The following is a 22,621-nucleotide window of genomic DNA, read 5'->3' as shown; positions in this document are numbered from 1 at the left end:
CAACATTCCCAATGGAAAGTTATCACAATGCACTGTGAATCTGTAGGATTAGGAATGTGAAGGCTTAACCATCAAGTTTAAATAGTATAATATTTCATAACCCAAGTTACTAAAAAAAAAATAATGTTAGCTATTAATATTTGCACATGTAGCAAATAAATCCATGTTCTAATTAGTTATTAAAAAAAATAATAAACCTAACTAAACTAATGTTTGTATGAGTAAATGTACAGCACTCAAGATGTGAAATTCACTGTGGAACAAGAAAAACAAACAGATCAACATCAACAGGCTTCTTACACAGCTAGAAACTTGAAGTTTTAGGTCTAAAGGTAGCTGACAATATGAAAGGCCGGGATGAATATCTTCTTGTTAACCGAAGCAGAGAAAGGGAAGGTCTCTCACAGCTCAAGTCAAAGGTCAAAAAGATGTGGAAAGGTGTTGAACTGCTACAGAGAGAGGACTTAGTGAGTGATGCTTACAGACCAGTATCTGTTGAGCTCTCTACCTGCAACTGAAAATGGCAGCAACCTAAATGAGATGATGACTTCAGGCACGATGCTCGAACCAATGAGTCCGAGTGAACTAAGAGTCCTCTAATTTCCACTGTTAGTAGAGGGTGGGTTTTTCCTCCCGCATGGGAAAGGGTATTGTTTTAAACAGAGGAGGCTGAATACAATTATATAAGCACACGTCCTTCTCTTGGCTGAGAACACAAAAGAGGGAGGTGGGGATAGAGAGACAGAGAGAGAGAGAGAGAGAGAGAGAGAGAGAGAGAGAGAGAGAGAGGGAGAAAGAGAGAGAAGAAGAGAGAGAGGACGAGAGAGAGAGGTAAAGCAGTAATATAGAATATTTTATGGGGAAATTGGTCCTTATTTAAAATGTAGTTATGTAAATTATATATAATAAACCCTATATATATATATATATATATATATATATATATATATATATATATATATATATATATATATATATATATATATATATATATATATATAATAAACCCTCAGAATCCTTTACATCAACTAATAAAGAAAATGGAAACACATTTGTTTTGTCACCAAGAAGTCCATGAGTTTAAATCTGGACAATGTTACAACCAACTCCAGCCAAGAGAACAAGAGATTGGCTGTGCTCATGGTGTGGGAGGGTAACATGTCCTCTCCCCTGTCCATCACAGCGACAGTTTAGGAGTCTGAGGTTCATGTATGCAAAAGAGGGCAGATAGCTCATTCCTCTGTGTGTGTTGCAGCATAAGCAGAGTTTAGAAAGCTTCACATGTCTCAGGGGAATTGTGTGATATCCCTTACTCACACGACTGATCGCTGTGGTGTGGTGGGGACAGCTGGCTGATGTGTAGGACGATTAGCAGGTGACTAGAGGTTTAAAACTATTATTTAATTTAAGGAAGAAAAAAAAAACAGAATGATATCTATGAAATACTGAAAAAAGGTGTTGTGACATAAATGATCACAGTATTGATACTGTATCGTCATATCGCCCAGCACCAGATGGAACAAGGGGGAAGAGAAGTGAAAATGTTCCACCAGCCACAGTACCTGGGCCTCCTTACGGAGTCTCCTTACTGCTCGGGAGCAGAGACGATGAAACCGAACTGATCTTTGATCTGCAACATGGCTGTTTCTGTGAGAGCAAGTTCCATTCTCTCTTCTGTAGAACGATCAATTCTTTAACCCAGAGACTTTACCATCCTCAGCATTCACATCTTTTCTTCTCCTGTTTGTTCACCCTCAGCTCACCAGAACTCACCTTACTCTGGTCCCAGGAGCCAAATGACAGCGAAGAACCCTCGACTGAAAGATGGGGAGTCAGAGTTCAGCACTGATGCTTACACAGGGCTAGATCTCAGCAGGTGAGCTCTCTATTAAAATGTCAGTGCTTGACCCAAGTAGTCCAAGTAACTTCACTGACCTCAGACGAGCCACCTGAGAGTTTAGACTACAGACAACACCGAAAGGTTCAGCAGCTTCAGCAGAGGGCTTGCTGAGTGACGATGTCAAGACAAATGAAAGAGCAAGTCTTATCTCACCTCCCCTCAACTCTCATCTGTTCTGTTACATACGTAAGATGGGACTAAAGGCTTCCAAGACTGAGAAGGACATACAGGTTTATAGACCAGAGTACATCCTGCTCTGACTAGCCACTAATTCCACAAGAGTAAGAATTTCAGAAAAAGAAGAGAAGTGAAAAAAAAAAACACAAACATTTCCACCCAAACCAAAACCCCCAGCATTTTCAGCTCTCCTTTTGATGAACCTACGACCACTGCAGCCGGTTGTCGGATGATGCGAGTGGAAACTGAGGTGGTCCTCTGCTGATGTATCCAATCCAGAAAAGAGTGCTTATTTGAGTTATTGTAGCCTTCATGTAAACCTTGTTAAAGTCTGGACATTCTCCTCTGACCTCTTTTTAATAAATAATGTTTTACCTTTTGTTGAGATGGGTAGTATATGGAAATCAAAGGACATCAGCTTCAGAAATACTTAAACCAGCCCTTCCCATCTTAATCTCTTGGCTTGTATCTATAATATCTTCATACCCTTTTCTCCATCCATATGATTTGCTGACTGGATAATTGCTCTAAATTTTATCTAAAAGTGGTCAGTGAAAGTATTTTTTTCTACGTACATACATTTTTTTCCTCATCTATGTGTCCGAGCAGCAGAGGCTGATAGGATATTCTCGACTGAATCATATAATGGGCAACACGTGAGAGAGAGAAGACTCTGAGTGACACTGCTTTGCTTCTGCTGTTAATTAACAGAGCTCACAGTTACTGTAAAGGAGAGAGTCACAAAACCCTGAAATCAATGATCAATGTTAGTCTGAATCGACATAGGCTTGTGCCCCAGGCCTGGTGCGTGCGCGCACACACACACACACACACACACACACACACACACACACACACACACACACACACACTCACACTCGCACAGAGACAAACACACACACAGACAAACAAATACACACACAGACACACACCAAATGATACATGGACATTCATACAGACTTCCATACAAACAATTCCGAGAGACTAGCAGAGTTTTGAATGTGTGTAACCTGCGAGTCTCTGCGGTCCCTCCAGGATGCAGGGTGAACCCAGTGGACAGAGTGCAGTCTGCTACCTCCCAAAAGTCAGCTCTCATTAGAGCAGTTATGTCCAACTGCAATAGATTCGAACTGCAGAAGAAGCATGTTGGTGTAACAGAACAAGCGCAGTTCGGCTTTTCTGCTTATAGCTGTGCAGCACACACTTTACACAACAGAGCCGCCAGAACAAATGACCAAATTAGAGTTTCAAAACGTGAGCCGATGAATGCAAACCACACCGTTCAGCAGGTAAAGTCTGTACTAAACTATCAGACAGACACACAAAATACACACAAGCCGCACAAACACACCAGTGTACATGGAGCTAATACGAGCAAATGGTGAAATGCTCCGTGTCCGTTTTTTGTGACTGCAAAGCAACAGGGTTGACTGAAAATCGACACTGTAGAAGAAATTACAATCAGATAGAGCAGGAGAAGGAAACAAATGATTCTTTTGTTCCTTCTCACAGCACCTCACACCTCTGTGCTCATGTGACCAAAATACTACAGGCGAGCATGCGGTTAGTTTCTGTGCACATCTGGCACCAATCAGTCCTCATTGCTGCTGATAAAGCATAAATCAATGCAGCAGAAGTCACTGAAGCAAGCAAATGACGCTCATGAGCACTAACATGCATTATTCTCATTTTTCCCTTATCGGCTCTAGCCGGGTTATGTGAAAAGCCTAACCAAGCTAATATGTTCAGCTGCATCCCAAACAGGAAACATGACACCACAGCACATTAACACACACTGCTGTGAGCTATTATTTTGACAACCTATTTGGTACATCAGTGGGCCAATTCAGGACACTTCCACATCCCGAAAAAGTCTTTTTTAATGCACTGAATACAGCCACTTGATGGGGAGAGAGATATTTTGTAAGCGTTGCAGCCAGCTGTAGTTTTGGGTTGTGCCGTTTCTTCACCGCGAGATGACGGTGAGCCAGCGGGAGGTCGTCATCAGTCATCCGTGATAGGCGCTAGCGTGTTGACGTCAGCTTAGTGCGTCACTGTCCTTAGAGAACAAGTGTCCTGTTGCTGTGAGTGCCAGGAGCTCAAATTAAAGAAATATGTTACAAAAAAAAAGTATATTATTTTTCTTGTGCTTTTTTTAATAAAGCTTCTTTGGAAAACTCCAAAAATGAAGATGGGTGAAAGAGCAATGAGTGAGAAAATAGATAAAATTCTCCCAAAGGGTGTGTATGTGTGTGTGTGTGGGCTGTAACTCTGTGATCTGCCCCTCACAGAGCCGTGTTTACTATCAGTCTAGGTAAGAGATGACTGAGGCGTGTGACTGTATAACTCAGGTGTTGGGTTTGATCCATGTTGATGAGCATTTGTACTACACTGTGAATGCTGTGCCTGCTTTGATTTATGCTGAAAGTAACAGAAGATTTCACAATCTCTGATCCTCTCCAGACACTTAGGTGAGTCAAATTAATCCACTGTTTCTACGTCAGACAGAAAGAAGGAGGAGCGGATCACGACTCGCTGCATGCAGCTCGTCGCGCTCCCTCTCTCCCTCACACATCCGCTGTGTTATGACCTCCTATCCCCTTCTTCTGCCATGGCAACGCTCAGCTGACCGGTCTTCCACGTCACAGTACACTCTCGCTTTCTTTTCATTTTCTTTCCATAGGTTACCTGGACTGCAGTCGTGTCTCACAGCTCCTGATTCTCTTCTTGTCCATCAGTGCTGCACAGAGGGATCTAGCAAGAGCGGCTAGAAGTCAGCGACAGCTTTTTTCTTTAGTCCTGCACTGTGCAGAGCACAGCTATCTAATTAAATCATTCAGAAAATAATGCACAGGAATGTTTTCTTAAAACATTTAATGGTACAAAGAAATGCTACCATGTCAAATAATCACGTTGTCATCATCGCAAACATTGCCCTTCTCCTCACAGCAGCCAAACTGGTAAAAATGTACAAAAGCAACCACAATTATTTTGGACATTAACATTAGACATGACAGCCTGGTTCTGTAGATAAAGGTTTTCACTTATGTCATTCTGTAATAAATGGCAGATGGCACCGTAATCCAATGAGCCAGGCTTGTTGTCATACAATGACATGATATATGAAAGGAAGAAGTTAGAAATGTTTGTTCGTTTGTGCTCCATCTGCTTTTCCTGGTGAGGGTCCCAGTGGCCTCAAGCTGAGACGGTCAGTCCGGTCTTCTCAATCCTCAAGCACAGACTCCAGACATTCCCAAGCTAAGTGTGAGACTGAATCTTGCCAGCAGTATCTGGCTCTGTCCTGGGTTCTCTGTGCATGCCGGGTGTGTAAAACATATCTCTTGGATGTCTTTCTAAGACGCCCAAACCACCTCAACAGCCTCCCCTTGTTTTGCTGAAGTAGTGGCTTAAACGTTTTGAGCTAAGCTAACAAATTTGATACTAATGTATACCAGCTCTTTTTTATTTATTGTATATTTTATGCACTCAAAGCTTTTTCGACCAGTTACGCACCGGATACGTACACTTTTGGTGTTTTCATACAGTTTTCACCTGTCTGTGAATATGTGCATGCTGATGCATGTTGTCTAAGACAGCCAAGTGTTTGCTGTAAGAGCTCAGGAAACATCTGTGACAGAGTCACTAATGGCCCGGTGTTAAAATGGCTAAAACAAACATTCACTGCTTCCTAATCATGACATAATGAGAGTGACAGATTGTCAACAACCTGCTCTCTCTCACTTGGTTCTTGCATCTATGTGATCAGAGGCGTGAAAATTTGGATGGACTGTAACACAATTAGGAAGGCTAAATGGCAGCAGCATCACACTTACACACACTTACAGAGGAAAGTCTTGCATCCGACAGGGTTTACGCTAATAAGCATGATGATTAAAAGGTATTAATAAACAGGAATAGTAGTCGGTCAGTTTCATCACAGCTCTGTTCAAGCGACTGTCTGTGTGAGTGTGTGTGTGTGTGTGTAAAAAGCACCAATGGGAGCAGGTGGGCTGCTGTTGCTGGGCAGTGCGGTGTCAGGATGAATCAGGGCCGAAGCTTCAGTGATGCTGCAGAATTAAGTCGTGCTACAGCAGCAAAGCTCGGAGTCTCTCAACTGCAGCACAGGAATAAAACAACAGAGACCCTAGAAGGCCTCGCACACAGGACACTTTTAATGTTTATCCATGCACCAGCATCTCTGTCAGCACTCCTCTCAGTTTAAACATCATCAGCTCACAATACAGTGCGATACGGCCTTACCAGCACAAGCAGGCTCACTGTATTTAACACAAACTGCTTCATTCAAACATATATTTATACACTTTAATAATGAATTATTGTTATTAGACTTTTTGTTCCTTCAAATATTTATCAAATATTTAACAAATATTAAATATTATGAAATATTAACAAATATATCGTCTATCCATCTAGTTCCTTGCACGGCATGACCATACACAGGGTCACAACAGCCTGAAGACCAACCCATGGATCTCAGGACACAAGGTCGGAGACACCCTGTACGGGCACCAAACCACTGCAGAGCACACACACACAGACGCACACACAGACGCACACACACGCGCACACACAGACACACACTAGGAGGACATCACTCAGTACTTCAGATCAGTACTTATTTAAGTCATAGCAGTCCAGTGGCGACACAGGTTTAACAAGCCTTGTCATTTAGCCTTAAAACTAGAACTCGAGACTAGGCAGAACTTCCACTAGTCTTCCGTGTTAGCTAACAGATTTTGATTTACCCCAGAGGCAGATCTGAATTAAAGCCTCGTCCATCTCTTGACAACAGGAGTTATCTTACAGAGTAAAATCAAAACAATTATGGACAACTACTTGAGGAAATGTTTTGCTAGCCAAGATATATAGACCACACACATTAGACAGCACCAAATTCATCAAAATTCTTCGACTCGACGGTTGCTTTTACCCTACATCATGAGGTAAAAATGCATTGAAAAGCTGAAGAAAATGGTGCCGTATTTTGTAAGCTATCATGGGCGTATGGAAGCCTACGAGCTTAAGCCTGCCCAGAGCCAGATGGTTGGCTGATAGACAACGTTACTACGTCTCTCTATGATCAGTCTGGGATTATCCTGTTATGTGCTTTAGATGCCTGTGGATTCACAGCAGTTAAAACAAAACAGGCCCTACAAATCCCCACAGCAACACAGAGAAAGAGGGAGAGATATTACGGTCACAGTGATCTCAGGGCTACAAACCTCTGCCAAGACACCACTTACCCCATGAAGACTTTTTAGGAAAGGTAGGCATAAGCTTTTTTGTTGATGATTCAACTATATTTAAGTTGTGATAAACCATTACGTCTGATTAGAGTGGAATCCGATGGTGTGAAAACCAAGTGCTGTGCCATTTTGAGTAGATTCACAGACAAACCTGGAGACAAACAAAAAAAAAACCTTGGACACAAACTGGGCTTCAGTCTCTTAAGTTCTGCCACAGTTCTTAAAGCCTGATTACAGATTATGGACACTTTCATCTCTTTAAATTCCTGCCTCAGAATATGTGAGATACAATTCAGGGACTGGCAAACAGTGACTCAGCCCTGTGAATAATGTTTATCCTGGATAGCACATGGCGCGGTCAGATCCACAACACAGAACACATACATAGCGGCCTGCTCGTAAACGCCCCTGCACTTTCATGGGAGCAGAACCTGCTGTGCAAACACCAAACATTGGCAGAATAGCAGAAACATTGACTACGACAAGTAGCATCGAGCCTCTGAAATGAAATTACTCTCATCACACCGTCAAGTGTTATCTGAGCATGGGGTATTAAGCAGTTCATTAAAATACCTCCTGCAGAGCACGGGGCATCCAGCTCTCAGCTCGGTGTTTAAGAAACTTAAATTAGTGCATTATGACAGAAGGAAATAAAACTTTTTGACCTAACAAATGTCCACCCTGTGACCAAGTGATTGCTTTAAAGTAGTCCTCAAAGACAGATCACTTCTAAATGGAGGCCCTGGTCCTAGACTATCAATTCACTACATTAATAGTCATACGTAATTAGTACACACTTGTGGCCATTTTAATAGGAATACCTGCACCCTTGCTTAATCATTTCTGCAATTCTCAAAAACAGCCAATCATGTGAAAGCAGCAGATACAAGACAAGAGCGAGAAAGACGCAAATCTTTCTTGAACTGGTTTGGGTGCGCACCATTTTAGTTAGCTTGTGGCCTCTGTAACAGATGATCGTAAAGTGTCCAGTGAATGCGTATAAAGCTTTTTCTATATGACCCCTCAAGCCACTTGTTCCTGGCTATAGGTCATGCATGAAACAAATCACTGTAGCTCAAAGCTGGCCAGCAAGAGATCTTATGTTCTTACAGCCTGACAGAACAGGCTGAAATAACACTTGACTGAAATCGCATTCCATTACATTTATTTTCTACAACGGGTAGGCATGCACAAATCACACACCCCAGTGCGACTTATTTATCATGATTAGATTTTATCCCATTTTTTCCAATTTCCACCAATTAGCTAGCACTCACTCATCCACCACAACTCCTAACCGGCTGATCTTTTTCACCTGCTGCTCTGCTAACGGGCAACCCAATCATGGCTAGCAATGATGAGGCAAGTCTTGTTTATTATACATTTCTGTTCGCTCTCTTTAATTATTTGCTACATATTCTTATTTCCATATAAAATAATAACAATCTGCATATTAAAAAAAAAAAAAAAAAAAAACTAGCTGAACATTCCTGTTACCATGGTTACCTCGTGAAAGATGCAAGCATATTTTTTGTCTGTCATGAAAAGCACTACTGAGTGAGGCACTTCTGACCTTTCATACATGAAGCAGAGAAACAGAAGAGGTGGAGAAGCAGGCAATTTGTCACCAGCCATTTGAAAAGCCCAGATTTGGCCTTGAAATGCCGGTTCAGTTTCTTTACATTAAAGCCCCTCCCCCAAGGCTACACCCCCCCCATGTTCAGGGTCAGGCATTAATTATTTAAATGTTTCAGGCAGATCAAGTCCAAGTATTCACAATCCAATCTCTCCTATATAAAGGTCGCAGTTTAAGTCTGTCCAGGTTTGTTCAAGCACCTCCACTCTCTCACTCCCGAGATTAGTTGAACAGGTGAACCCTAACTCACCTCGTTCTGTATGGAATAAAAACACTGTCAATAAGAATCGTACGTAATCCAAAGCATTTGTGTGTAAATTTTAATTTTGCGGAGTTGGATCCCAAAATTTACGGCCACGACAGTTTACAGATACGAGATTTTGTGTGTTTGTTCAAATACAACTCCAAAATGTACGACTGTGACAGTTTACACACACAACGCTTGTTTTCACAACACCTCTTTTTCACACACGAAAACGGTCTGCGAAACAACTGTCAAAAATACGTCATCACGTTCACAGGCATTACTATCAGCGGGAAGATGAATCGATTCCACGAAGTGCGCATGCACCCCGCCCTCTTTTAAACCACTGGTGAAATGGCGGATCAGCAGCCAAGCGCTCACTCATCGTCAGTGTTGTATAAAGTATTAGACAGCAATACTTGAGTAAATGTACAAGTATCATACTAGAAAAAGACTTTGGTAGAAGTGAAAGTCACCTTTTAGAATACTACTCAAGTAAAAGTCTTAAAGTATCTGATATTTACTGTACTTAAGTATCAAAAGTCATTTTCTGATATTCAATGTACTTAAGTATATGAAGTAAAAGTAAAATTTCAGTGATTTTCGGTAGGTATAAGATCAGGGACGGTTCTAGGGTTTCATCTTTAGGGGTTTTAGCCCTCAGTGAGAATTTAAAACAAGAAGAGTTTTATATTATATATTATATGACTACATAGTAAGCCAAAAGTGGACACCAAAATTTTATGCATGATGTAAGGATGCCAGTCTTGAATCAAATCAGTTCATGTATGTGCGTATTCTCTACAAACAGTGTGTCCAATGAATGCAGTCATTAATAAACAAATATTCACAAAGACCAAATCAATAAATGTTATTTTTATTTAGTATTGTATGGATTGTTTGCATTAATATTTTGTTTGTGCTACAACTCTGGTAATAAGAATAGTGAAATTTCACTGCTTTTGGTTGCTGTATTTGCAGCTTTCCGATTAACGTTATACATTAACGCCTCCAGCTCTGACTGCGCGTGCACGCTGCGTGTACCTGTGCTTCTCTGTACAGCGTGCAATGCAATCTAGGAGTAGTGATTCACCAAACCTCTCAAACCTCACACACATTTCTTCTGATTCTATTTTGTAGTAACGAAGATGCTTAGTGGAAATATAACGGAGTAAAAGTATACATTTTTTCTAGGAAATGTAGTGGAGTAAAAGTGAAAGTTGACAAATTTAAATAGCGAAGTAAAAGTACAGATACGTGACATTTCTACTTAAGTACAGTAACGAAGTGTTTTTACTCCATTACAACATTGCTCATCGTCTCAGGTAAGTTGGTTTTTTCTTCCAAATTCGGACATGTTTAAGGGTTAGTTATCACTAATAACAGAGAGGAGTAATATTACAGAGATAGGTTAACTATAGTAAGTAAGATTAGCTCTCAGAGTAAGGTTACATTAGGTGCTTAAAGAATACAGTTGTTTAGGAAGTCATCACTGCAGTCTGTAGCGTGATCCGCCATTTCGCCAGTGGTTTAAAAGAGGGCAGGGTGCATGCGCATTTCGTGGAATCGATTCATCTTCCCTCGGATAGTAATGCCTGTGAACGTGATGACATATTTTTGACAGTTTCGCAGACCGTTTTCGTGTGTGAAAAAGAGGTGTTGTGAAAACAAGCGTTGTGTGTAAACTGTCACAGTCGTACATTTTGGAGTTGTATTTGAACAAACACACAAAATCTCATATCTGTAAACTGTCGTGGCCGTAAATTTTGGGATCCAACTCGGCAAAATTAAAATTTGCACACAAATGCTTTGAATTACGTACGATTATTATTGACAGTGTTTTTATTCCATAGTTCTGCTTGATTCAGCACTTCTCAAATCACAATAATAACTGCAGAGTGAAGCGAGTGTGGGCAGATCACAGGGACGCAACACAGAGAAGCTGAAAGTGAAATGATGCTGTTAGACATTAGCTTGTCAGCTATGACATTCAGCAAGCCTCTTAAAAGCTACCATTCAGGGTTCAAGCCCCAGCCCTGTCAAACTGCCACTGTTGGGCCCTTGAGAAAGGCCCTTAACCCTGTCTGCTCCAGGGGCTCTGTATCATAGCCGACTCTGTGCTCTGACCCCAACCTCCTCGGTTGGGATATGTGAAGAAAGAATTCCACTGTGCTGTAATGAATGTGTGACCAAATATAGAGTCGTCTTCTTCTTCACTACTAAGCTCCTGAAGTCATTGTGCATATCCAGACATGCTGGCCGCATTTTGCTTAAACAACGTGGACCATCACAATGCTTCACACACACAGATGAGAGATGTTATGTATAACAACTAAGACGATTGAAAGCTAAGAAAAACCGATCAGATTCTGAGAATGAAACAAGGCACAGATGAAAACCAGAGGCTCCTAAATCAGTTCAGATTTGTAACGGCCAATGTTCTTGTACTACTACAGCACCCTTAAGTACCTGGCTCAGTTTGAAGCTTTAAAAACAAAACAAAAAAAAAAACAAAAAAAAACAAACAAAAAAAAAACATAATGAGAATTCTGCTATCAGCGTCACTCTAAAGCTCACCAACTCCCATGCAAACAGGGAGCGGCATGGCTGACATATCTGAGCAAAAGAAAACCGGTTGCTTTGCTATTTGCCGAATGCCTACGCAAAAGTCTTCCTGCTAATGTTTCAGACATGAGGCTTTTATATTTGCTGGTTACTGTAGCTTATACTGAAGTGATAATGTCCCACAGCCAGCACCACTCTTTTGAGCAGTTTGCAAAACTAAATGAAACACTACCTGAAGTGAATTAGAAGGTAGGAATTCATTTCCTGGTGTTTCCAGCTGTGGTGGGGTTTTTTTTACGAATGCTTTCAACAGAACAAAATGGACACAGAGCACTGTTATTAGAGGGGGAGGTGTGTTGTGCTTCATACCATCTATATCTATAACAACACTGGAGATACACCAGATTCACATTTGCAATTAGATTACATTTTTCATACTTTGTCTCCCACACGTACACATAGTCTAATATTATCCACATTGTTGGTTATTTCCACTCACTTCCAAATGACTAAATAAATAATGCTATGCCTTGAATATATACCCCAAGTACAAATTTTACTTTGAGCTACCCAAATAAAAGCTTGTGTTTGATTGATTTGATATAGAAACGTTCCTGCAACATCAAAACTGTCATATGCCCGTCACCATGCTGTGGACCACACAAAGGGTTAAATAAATGTCCACATACATCTTGAGCTCATTAAAAATGCACAGTTTGTTCCGTTACACACTGACCACGACAGCATTACTGCTACATTCATACCACCTTCTGCCAACTTGCCTCCAGCAACCAGCAAGAAAAAGCCCTCTGGAGACATGATAATCGAGCACGAGCGCAACGCAGCACCTGAGCAGACAGAGACGAGAGGAATCGGGGAGAATAACTGAAAGAACATTGAACGTGGGGGTGCAGACTGACATGAAAAGAAAAACAGAGAGAGGAAAAGGTTATTGCCCGCTTTACAATTTTGAGTCGAGCCAGGCTGAGCATGTCAATTATTCAGCGATGCTGCTCTAGGCGTCTTCTGACGTCAGCGATCGTCGATGTGTCTGTGGCTGAACCATGGTCATCACAATGCTCTCTCAGCCATACAACAGCCTCAATCTTTCAAAAAGAAGCTTAATAATGGCAACCAGAAAGAAAAGGAAGAAAGAGTCCTGAAATGACGTCACGGCCACACTATAGTATCTGCGGTTATTGTGGGCACAAGTTCTTTGCTTAGAATAGAGTCTATAAAATGTATTTACATAACCAGGGGTGTATAATCCTGAGCTTCATGCAAAAGACAGATATATAAAGTGCATATGCTGCAGACACTAAAGCTGTCTGCATTACCATGATTAGCTCGTCAACTAATAATCGATAAGAAGCGCAAACTGTTTGACATGAAATTCAGGCCTTCAACTCTACAGTAAGATTACATTCCTCTCCTTTTAGCTCATATACACTCGCAGATCGTTTAAACGTATTCAAGGACCACCGGCTTAAAAAAACATCCTTTTCAGCTTCTCCTGACTGCTGCTGGTACAGGCTGAACCTAGATCAGATCACCTAGGCATCTCTACGTCAGCATGTCTACAGCACAATAAAGCCAGTGTGACAAGCACTATAATGTGAGCGATGGAATGCAGGCAGTGTTTCGCTGTTTTTACTCTCTTGAATATTGAACACATAAATATGGCATTGGCGACAGTCACCGCTCTGCCCTTTTTAACAGCTGACGGAGCGAATGGAAGATCAGAGACAGCTGATTGCAGCGTCTGTGTGAAACATGCTGGCATGAGCAAGGCTTAGCTCAGCTTTGATTAAAGCCATGGACTAGAGGCAAGATTTAGAGCGATGGAACCCTGGCATTTGAGTGGCTCCCACCAAATGAATAGGACAGTTACTTTTTAATTCGAGTCCAGGCAATCTGTTAAAGAGCCGAAAACAAAAAGTTGCCAGGATACTTAAGAAAAATCTCGGCCAACACCGGCGAAATCAGTCGATCTTTAAATCCATTCTAATTTCTAGGAATTTATCTTTTAACTAATGAATAATTCCTTCATTTGCTGAGCATCCATAGAGACCAGAACACAAAACATACCGTTATAATTCAGCTACAAATACCACAAACAGAACGATCGTTCTTGGCCTTAGGGATTTTTAGCATACATGTGAGAGCACAGACACGCAATACTCAAACCACACTGGTAACAAACAAAGATAACAAAGAAACGGAGATGACTCGGCAATGTGCAAACTCGAAGTCTGCATGTATAACAGTCCATAAATATTTAAAATTCTTGCTATTTTAGAGGTCTACACAAGTATAATGGAGTTAACATAACCAAAGCTGCCATAAATTAGACACATAATTAGAGAACTGGCTGCTCAGTTATTCCACAGACAGATGCATGTTCACAAAATTTCAACAGTAACAAAAAAAAACTGCTGTCATTAATTCTTAACGTCTTAATTAATATCTCGATTCTCAACATTTTATACGGTCAGATGCAACTAAATGCTTCAAAAACCACTTGATAGTACTTCCCAGAGCAGATGTACGAGGACTCGGTCCAAAGATCAAACACAACCCAAGGCTTTGTAGAAATGGGATGTTTTATGGTGGTCTGGTCAGTCAACCGACCTGCATTCATTTGTGCATGCATTACACAAGCTGAAGGTAAAAAACCATAAGAACAAGCAGGAAATAAAGACAGCTAGCCAGGCAGAGCATCACCAGGGAAATAAACCCAGGGTGATGTTTAGCCAGACTTCAGGCTTTGAGTGTTTTAAATAAATAAATGAATAAATAAACAAACCTGCAACCGTATATTGTTCAGAACTTGTCTGTTAGCCTGTCCGTGTTTTGGCCTCATCAGCAGAGGGCAATATAATGTGTTACACATAAGTACAATTAAATCTAATGTGTACTAGAGAAAGGCAACTGTTCTGTGCTATGTGTCCAGTGCATCATACCGTGTTCATCTCATCACTTATCTGTTCTTTACTTAGCTCAGTTAGCTGTTTTTAAAAAGGTTTTTTTTGAAAGGTTAAAAACACACACACACACACACACACACACACACACACACACACACACACACACACACACACACACACACACAAATATGCAATACCAGAGTCCAACTGTTGTGTAGCAGCTAATTAACATGAATTAACATGTTACTTGTGACATCCCTGTAGCTAACATTATGAGAGAAAGCTTACATAACCCCAGATAAGCATATAGTGAATAAAGGAAGCGTTAAACTCAAGCAATTCTTTACCATGCTGAACAACTCTATAATCGATCAGGTCGTTATTCACAAAACAGGCAGAGGTTTTGGGGAAGGGAAAAAAAAAAAAAACAACGAATGATATCGATTCCCTCACTGTGAAGGATCCCTGATTTCATCTCTGCATGACAAGGTTAGATCCTGACCACTTTAGCACTGGTGTAGCTATACTACTACATAATCCTTTAAGCGAGAACTGGAAACCCGACATGACAAGATAAAATGTAAAATAAGACCGCTTCAGGAGATAAGTTCAAATCTCAACAATCCCACAGGTCTACAAACCCAGTAGCCATGGGCAGGATGGTATACTGTATACTCCGCTACAGCCAGTTGTGAGCGTACGTGAGCTTGTGAATGCAGAAGAGGGCAGATTGCGCTGTCCTCTGAGGGGGTTAAATTTGCTCTGGAATTCAGTAAGGCAGCATTTTGATAAGACGTGGCTGGTTGAGAAAAGAAATACTGTTACACCATTATACTTTTATCCAGAGCGACTTAGATTTCTCTCATTTATACAACAGAGCGGTTGAGGGTAAATCGCCTTGGTCAATGACCCAACAGGGTCAGTTTGGTGGTCCTGGTATTTGAATTCATAAATGTTCTGCATCTTAACCACTGAAAATCGGTTGCTAAAACATAACATGGGCTTACCACTTAGAAACAGTGAAGATGGCTTTGGACTGCAAGTTCCACAAATAGATGACACTCAAGTCTTTTGAAAGACACATGAACGGCTTTTAACTCTGTTCTTCTCTATGAGACCAATATCAGCTAAATCTCAGTTGGGATATTTAAGATGTGTACAGTATATTCTTGTGCATTACTGATGATACAATACGAACACATGGGAAAGAAACAAAATTGTAGATTGCTGCATATTCTAATATTGTAATTTAGGGTCATGTGCAAAACAATACATCATCAACTTGATATCCTGAGGGTCAGGTACACGGAGTGTCCACTTTCCAGAAATAGATCTGTGGCTTTTGTTTTTCCTGTGCCAGAGCAGAAGGCTCATGTATCCAGTCCTTCATCACTAGGAGCTTAATTAGCCCTGATGATATGGTCGACACTGAAGGCTGACTAGACTTGTAGCAGGATGAAACAATAAGGATAAAAACAAAACAAAAAAACTTGTTACTTGATCAAAAGGACACCATGATGTACTCGGTATTAATTAGGCCAGTCTCACACTTTGTGTAATGTTTCCAACACTGTAAGGGGTACGTAGACCCCTCTGCCCACACTGTGGCAGTAATGTCTTCGATGTGGAATGACTTTGCAGTTAAAGAGAGAAACATAAATAAAGAAAGAGTAAATGACTGATCTGGTGATCGATGATTTTCATTAGGAATACTCTGGTTAAGCATTAGTCCTTAATCAGTCAGAATACTTAGAGAGAAATCAATCCTGTAGCCCTGTAGTAACTGCCCTGAAAATAAATAAAGATGAATTTACCAACCAGGAAATGTCTGTTAAAATAAATAAACCCAGGATTACATCAGTCAGTGATAAGCAGAACCAAAGTTCGGCAGTTGAACAAGCATTACCGCTTGACGGTCGACTGGCATTGAAGGTACCGGTGTAATTTGTTATGCTCTCAATATAACACTATAAAATAACAAGCTTTCCAGGAGAAAACATATACAGTACAGTGAAGTGAAGTTCTTTCTCTGCACATCCTAGCTTTGGAGGTTGGGCTCAGAGCACAGGGTCAGCAGTGATGCAGGGCACCTGGAGCAGAGAGGGTTAAGGGCCTTGCTCAGGGGCCCAGCAGTGGCAGCTCTGTGGTGCTGAGGCTTGAACCCTGACCTTATGATCAACAACCCAGAGAATTAACCACTGCCCCATCCTACATCTGTGTAAAATACAAAAGTTGCTATCTATGTAAATAATGCTAGTGGAGCATGCGCTAATGTTTATCTGACTGAGCCAAATGCCTGAATGTACGTTACAAGTGCTGCTGTGGGTGATGACTTCCTTAAGAAGCCAAAGCACCAAAAACAAACAAAACAGGTTCCTTACGACTTTTTTCTAGGTTAAAACCAATTGCTTACATGGAACACTGTAGTGGCCGGTGTTCAGGTACGATCTGACTCAGACAGAAGTAACGGATTAGTCACGAAAGCACGCCGGATGGCCACGAGCCTAAAAAGTAACAGCGCGAGTCGTCATTTTCATCAGACAAGTTTCTACAATACAGCACACCACAAAGGCACGGCACAAAGACGATGCTGAAAGACATTTGTTTATTACCCTACATCAAGAAAAAATGTTCAGGTCTCTGGATTTACCACTGCCACTGTTTCAGACAAGAACAATCTGTTAACAGAAAACTGTGTGTATATAAACACCAGGTTCACTCACACACAACCCCCACCCCCCCACTCTCACTTTGCCTTAGTAACTTAAGTATAGCTGTGTGAGAAATACACACATTAGAACAGTCATTGTTAAAAGACAGAGACCCTTACGTACTGTATTATATATTCTATCAGAAATTGCTGGCGAACAGAAAAGTAGCTGGCTACCCCTCGTAGTGTAAAATGGCAGAAACAGCGCTTTGGAAAATGCCTGTGGCTGGAAGTGGAGACCACATTGTAAGAAGGTTACAGCCTAGATGTGAGCAGCTGATGCTACATCATCCAAAACAAATTTAAACTAATTAATAAGAACAATTCAGTGCAACACTTCAGGTTTTCTGAAAACACGACACTCAAAAAACGGAGATGAGGGCGATGAGGACAAGATATTAGAAGTGTTGTGCCTTACCTCTCGCCGTCAGCTTCTTTGTGTTGATAATTTTAGCAGCATATTCCTGCCCGGTTGATTTCTTCACACATCGCCGGACGACAGAAAAGGCACCCCTGTTTATAAACGAGAAACAGTTGCATCAAAACGTGTGGCACTTACAATCGAGTAGGATCTCTGATTAACCTGGAATATTAAACACAGTATATCATCTGTCACTAACGTTACATTGAGTTCTGGCACTGTAGCCTGCAGGATGATCTTTTTAGAGGAGTTTAGACAGGCTGGTCATAACAACTCATAATACTAATTTGAAAGATGCACCTAAGAGATATGAATTAATATATTATGCCAGCATTTTGTCTCATCTCTCTCCATCATGGACAATAGTTTTGTTCTCTGTAGAATGGATAGAAATCCCATCAAGAGAGCAAAAGGCCAATATGGAACGTGTTTTTGTTTTCTTCCTCCAACCAAGAACAATAGAGTAAAATAGGATGTTATAGTAACTGTGTGATCACATGACAGAGATCTTGCTTTTAACATTCATTCATCTTGCTATGGGTCAATGGGTCACGTGTGGATCCGCAGTCTATCCTAAGAACACTGTGATCCAGATGGGAATAGACCACAGAGGAAGCATATTCAACAGAGTTTGGGAGACAAAAAGGAAACTGAAGAAATATTTGTTTTTACTTTGCAACCAGGACTCGAGCTGTGAGGCCGAAACATGATGTGCTGCAGCTCTGTGAAACCCTGCACTGATCATATGACAAACTGTCTTTTGCATATATTTTTTTGTCATGTGTCAGAAACCACCTTCCGGTACCTTGCTGGAAGAGTACACAGTAGACATGTTTGCAGAAAGAGATCGATATAAGGTGAAATATATGCATTTTGTTCCATCTGCACAAGCAGGAAGAACGCGCAGAACCGAGGCTCTTATCGATTTTTTTTTAACACTGGATTTTAACAGAGTTTTCAATGTGTGCTGACTGATGTGATTGACAGCTGTTATTGACAACTAGCTTCTGCTTCGTCCTCCTATGATCAGTGTGAACGAGTATTGGTTGGTGCAAGTATTCGCTTCCTTTGACGGTCAACAGGAGCATATGTACTCATCAACGTGCACTGGTGCGAGCTGCCTGTCAGCGAAACTTTCTCAGAAACTGTGGTTTTAAATTTTAGACCAAAGGTCCTTGAGAATCAGGCAATCAGCTCGGTTAGAGCGTCAATTACAAATATCCTTGAGTGAAAAATTCAGGAAGGCATTCTGCAACCGCTCTGAATAAAGGATTATTGATGGTCCCAACAGCTGCACTTAAGCTTCTAGTGCAAATGAGCAACATAATGGATCACGATATCAAGATGGATGAGGAAAAGCTCATAATAGCAGCTCATTGCTGACTGTTTCATTAACAAATATCATTACTCGATTTAGATATATAAATATATATAATTTCTATACAGTCCCCTCTAAACGTATTGAAACAGAAAGGCCGGTCCGTCTCATTTTTGCTAAACCCTGAAGACAAAAGAAACAAAAGAAGAATATGGCACCTTTTGGGTAAACCCACATTTATAAGTCATTCAGAAATAATGGAACATGTGGATAAGTGTTTCTTTTTGCCCAGGTTTGCCCTGTGACTGTTTAATTAAGAAACACAGAATGTCTTTTTTGTTTTGCTCTAGCATAGGACGACGGTATAGGATAAACCAACGTGAAGACCAGAAAGATGCATATGGGAAAAAAGCGAGCCATTTTAAAGCCGAGACAACAGGATAAAATCATTCAGAGTCAGTACACAAGCACTGGTCCTAGCCAATAGGACATAGAACAACTCAGCTAAAGGAAAGAGCAGCAGTTAATGACAGACACATTGTGAGAGCTGTGAAGAAAAACCAAAAACAACAGTCAGTGACATCATGGACAACCTCCACATAGCAGGTCAAAAACATATGAGCTTATCTGTCAATCACAGTGGTGACAGTGTCAGGGCTGTTAGTGTCACTAACCTTTATTGATGTGTGGAATCAAGATGAGAAATTTATCCAGTCTAATTAAGCCCTATAACACACTGCCAACAAAACAATGGAAAACGTGGAAGGTTTTAGACTGTCCAAATCAAATACTCAGACCCTAAGACATTTCACCTCCTGAAGACGAGACCAATAGACTTGCAAAAACAAACAAGTGAAAGAAGCGATGGTACAAGCCCGGAAAACTCTCTCAAAATAATAATGCATCAAGCCCATCTGTTCCAATACTTTTGTCACTAAAATCAGGTAATCTGTCAAAAAAGTGGCAATAAAAGGTGTTTAACACATATCAGGAAAAGAAAGCTGAAATTCTGATCCATCATCTCTTGCACTGACAATACCGTCAATAGGGACTGTTTATTATACACAAGAGAAACAGATCTATTTATTTATAGTTCTGTGTATTTTAGGACTTATCGGCTCCTATATTCCACAAGCGTGTTATTTTTCGCAAACCAAATTTTAGGGACCAAGAACACAACCTTAATAATAAACTAATTAAATAATCAGCTCATCATTTAGTTGCGTATATTAAAAGCCATAATTTTTTCCCCTGAACCTTCCAGTGAAAGAACACAGTAGGTCCAACGTGACATTATTTAAAGTCCTCCTTCAAGTTTCTGAATCATAGAGGTTTGGTTAATTAAAACCATGAAATTGGCTAAAAACGACAAAAACTCAAGAATAAATGGAACCCCAAGGCTCTGATTTGTGGAGCGACACAGACACAACACAATCCCTGACCCCAGTAGACACCTGAACGTTGTTCTAGTCTGCATTCTATACACACAGCTGAACATTTGGGGGGCAGAATGAAGTGTGTGCAGATCTGACCAGTGCACTGATGCTCACTGAAATGAACGCAGAGATGGAGGAGGCCATGCTGAATGGGCAGCAGTTTAGCACCCCTACTGCATTCATATTATATATATATATATATATACACACACACACACACACGCGCCTACATATATTTTTTATTTTTCATATGTCTTAGTCCCTCCCATATAGACATATTCCACATGCATGTTAAAGAAGGCATGAAAACCACAATGTTTTCTACAAGTCGACACATTTCCGTATCAGACATTAAGAGTGTCTGAGACCACACACTTGACTCCTAACTGCAGCAGCACGAGCTCATAACGTTTTCCGCTTTATGGCTAACTTAGCTTTAGCTTTATCTGCACAAACCCTCATATCTCCTCGGTACAGAAACCTCCAGCTAATAATAAATGAGAGAGAAAGAGGAAAAAAAAACACCACAAACACCAGTACGACTCCGCAGCAGGTAGTATCGACGTGTTACACAACAGAAAACGGCTTTAGCTTCATGCTAACGAGCCATCTGAGGAGAATTTAAACGGCGGTTTGTGTTGCAGCTCCTAACGGCACACTCGAGCTAGCACCGTTCTGTGACATTATATGCACATATAAACGGTATTTTATAGATATAATCCCAGACTTTTATACTCATTAACAACGCCGTATGTTAGCGGTGTGCAGGTTTTGACAGGTGAACCGAAGTAACGTTACACCAAGACGTTTAACGCTAATAAATGCGTCTTGCTTACTTTCCGAGCTCTTCATAAAGCTGGTATTCGTCCGTAAACCTCGTCGAGGTTGGAATTGTAGCCATGTTGTACTGATAGATCGCCCCTCTCCCTCTCTCACGTCTCAGTGACCGCCTCACTCGCTCGCTTGGGTTTCTGGAGCCGATTCTCTCTCACTCACACACTCTCACTCACACACACACGCACATACCAGAGCGTTTTTTTCTTTTCCCACCCGTATACCAGAAAATCCCTCCCCCTACGCTATGATTGGCTAGTCCCGACAACGACCGCTGCCTGCTTAGCCAATCCGAACGCAAACTCTGACCGTACTTACCGTATAAACATAACGCCGTCGAATCATAACACAGTAATAGGAATTTTCAGAAAACAGGTAGGAAAAAAGACACTATAGTAGGTTCGTGTAACATTGGTTGGGAATGAATTCACGCGAGATTTGAACCTGAAAACGAGAACAGAGATGCAGTTATAATGCATAATGGCCCTTTTTTCAACAACCACACTGGGAATTAGATTTCTGATGGAGTTTATTGTGTAATAAGCATCCTAGTATATTTCAGAGGTTCATGAGTATAGAACAGTTTTGCTTTATTTTATTTCACCACATTTTGAACTGACAAGTGATTTAAAGGTTAGAATTAATTTTAATATTCTTTCTTTCTTTCTTTCTTTCTTTCTTTCTTTCTTTCTTTCTTTCTCTCTTCCTTCTTTTTTCTAGCAGCATTTTATTCCAAGTCTTATGCCTATTCTATTCATTTAAAATTTTTTGTTTTATGATGTCATGGACACAAGACATGTTCATTTGTGCATCCTCAGTATCCACTTCATAAGGTTTACAGAATATCAGGAGCACATCCCAGGAACACTGGGCACAAAGCAAGAATACACTCTGAATGGGACACCAACCAACACCGGACCCACCCAGACCCTCCTAACACACATAGGGTAATTTAGAGTGAAACTACCCCCTTGCATGTTTTTGTGGAGGAAGTAGAAAACTGGAGAAACCCACACTGAATTATTGGGTCTCTTGATCATATTCCATTCTTAATACTTCACAGGAGATCATGGGATACAACTACCGTCAGGCCTCAAACGTTTCACATAATTAAATTAAATTCAAATTTATTTGTATAGAATGTTTAACAATTGACATCATCTCGTTACAGAACATAAACAGAACA

General features: G+C 40.8%; 1 protein-coding gene across 28 annotated transcripts in view; it reads right to left on the bottom strand.

Annotated features, from left to right (window-relative positions):
• The window catches only part of camk2g2 (calcium/calmodulin-dependent protein kinase (CaM kinase) II gamma 2), a 62,273-nt gene extending 40,634 nt beyond the window's left edge, over nt 1-21,639 (bottom strand). For 12 of the 28 annotated variants that reach the window (XM_047812385.1, XM_027175082.2, XM_027175085.2 and 9 more), the window contains exons 1-2: nt 21,438-21,637; nt 17,845-17,939 (exon numbers count right to left, since the gene is read on the bottom strand). In XM_047812385.1, the coding sequence (XP_047668341.1) occupies nt 17,845-17,939; nt 21,438-21,502 (160 nt within the window). In that variant the 5' untranslated portion in view covers nt 21,503-21,637. Of the gene's footprint in view, nt 1-17,844; nt 17,940-21,437 lie in introns of all 28 variants that reach the window. The other 16 variants (XM_047812382.1, XM_047812383.1, XM_047812387.1 and 13 more) reach the window with 3 other exon arrangements.
• Between the last annotated feature and the right edge of the window lie 982 nt (nt 21,640-22,621).

Source organism: Tachysurus fulvidraco, chromosome 4, assembly GCF_022655615.1.
Source record: "Tachysurus fulvidraco isolate hzauxx_2018 chromosome 4, HZAU_PFXX_2.0, whole genome shotgun sequence".
Taxonomy (NCBI): Eukaryota; Metazoa; Chordata; class Actinopteri; order Siluriformes; family Bagridae; genus Tachysurus; species Tachysurus fulvidraco.
This window is presented reverse-complemented; position numbering and strand designations above follow the sequence as displayed.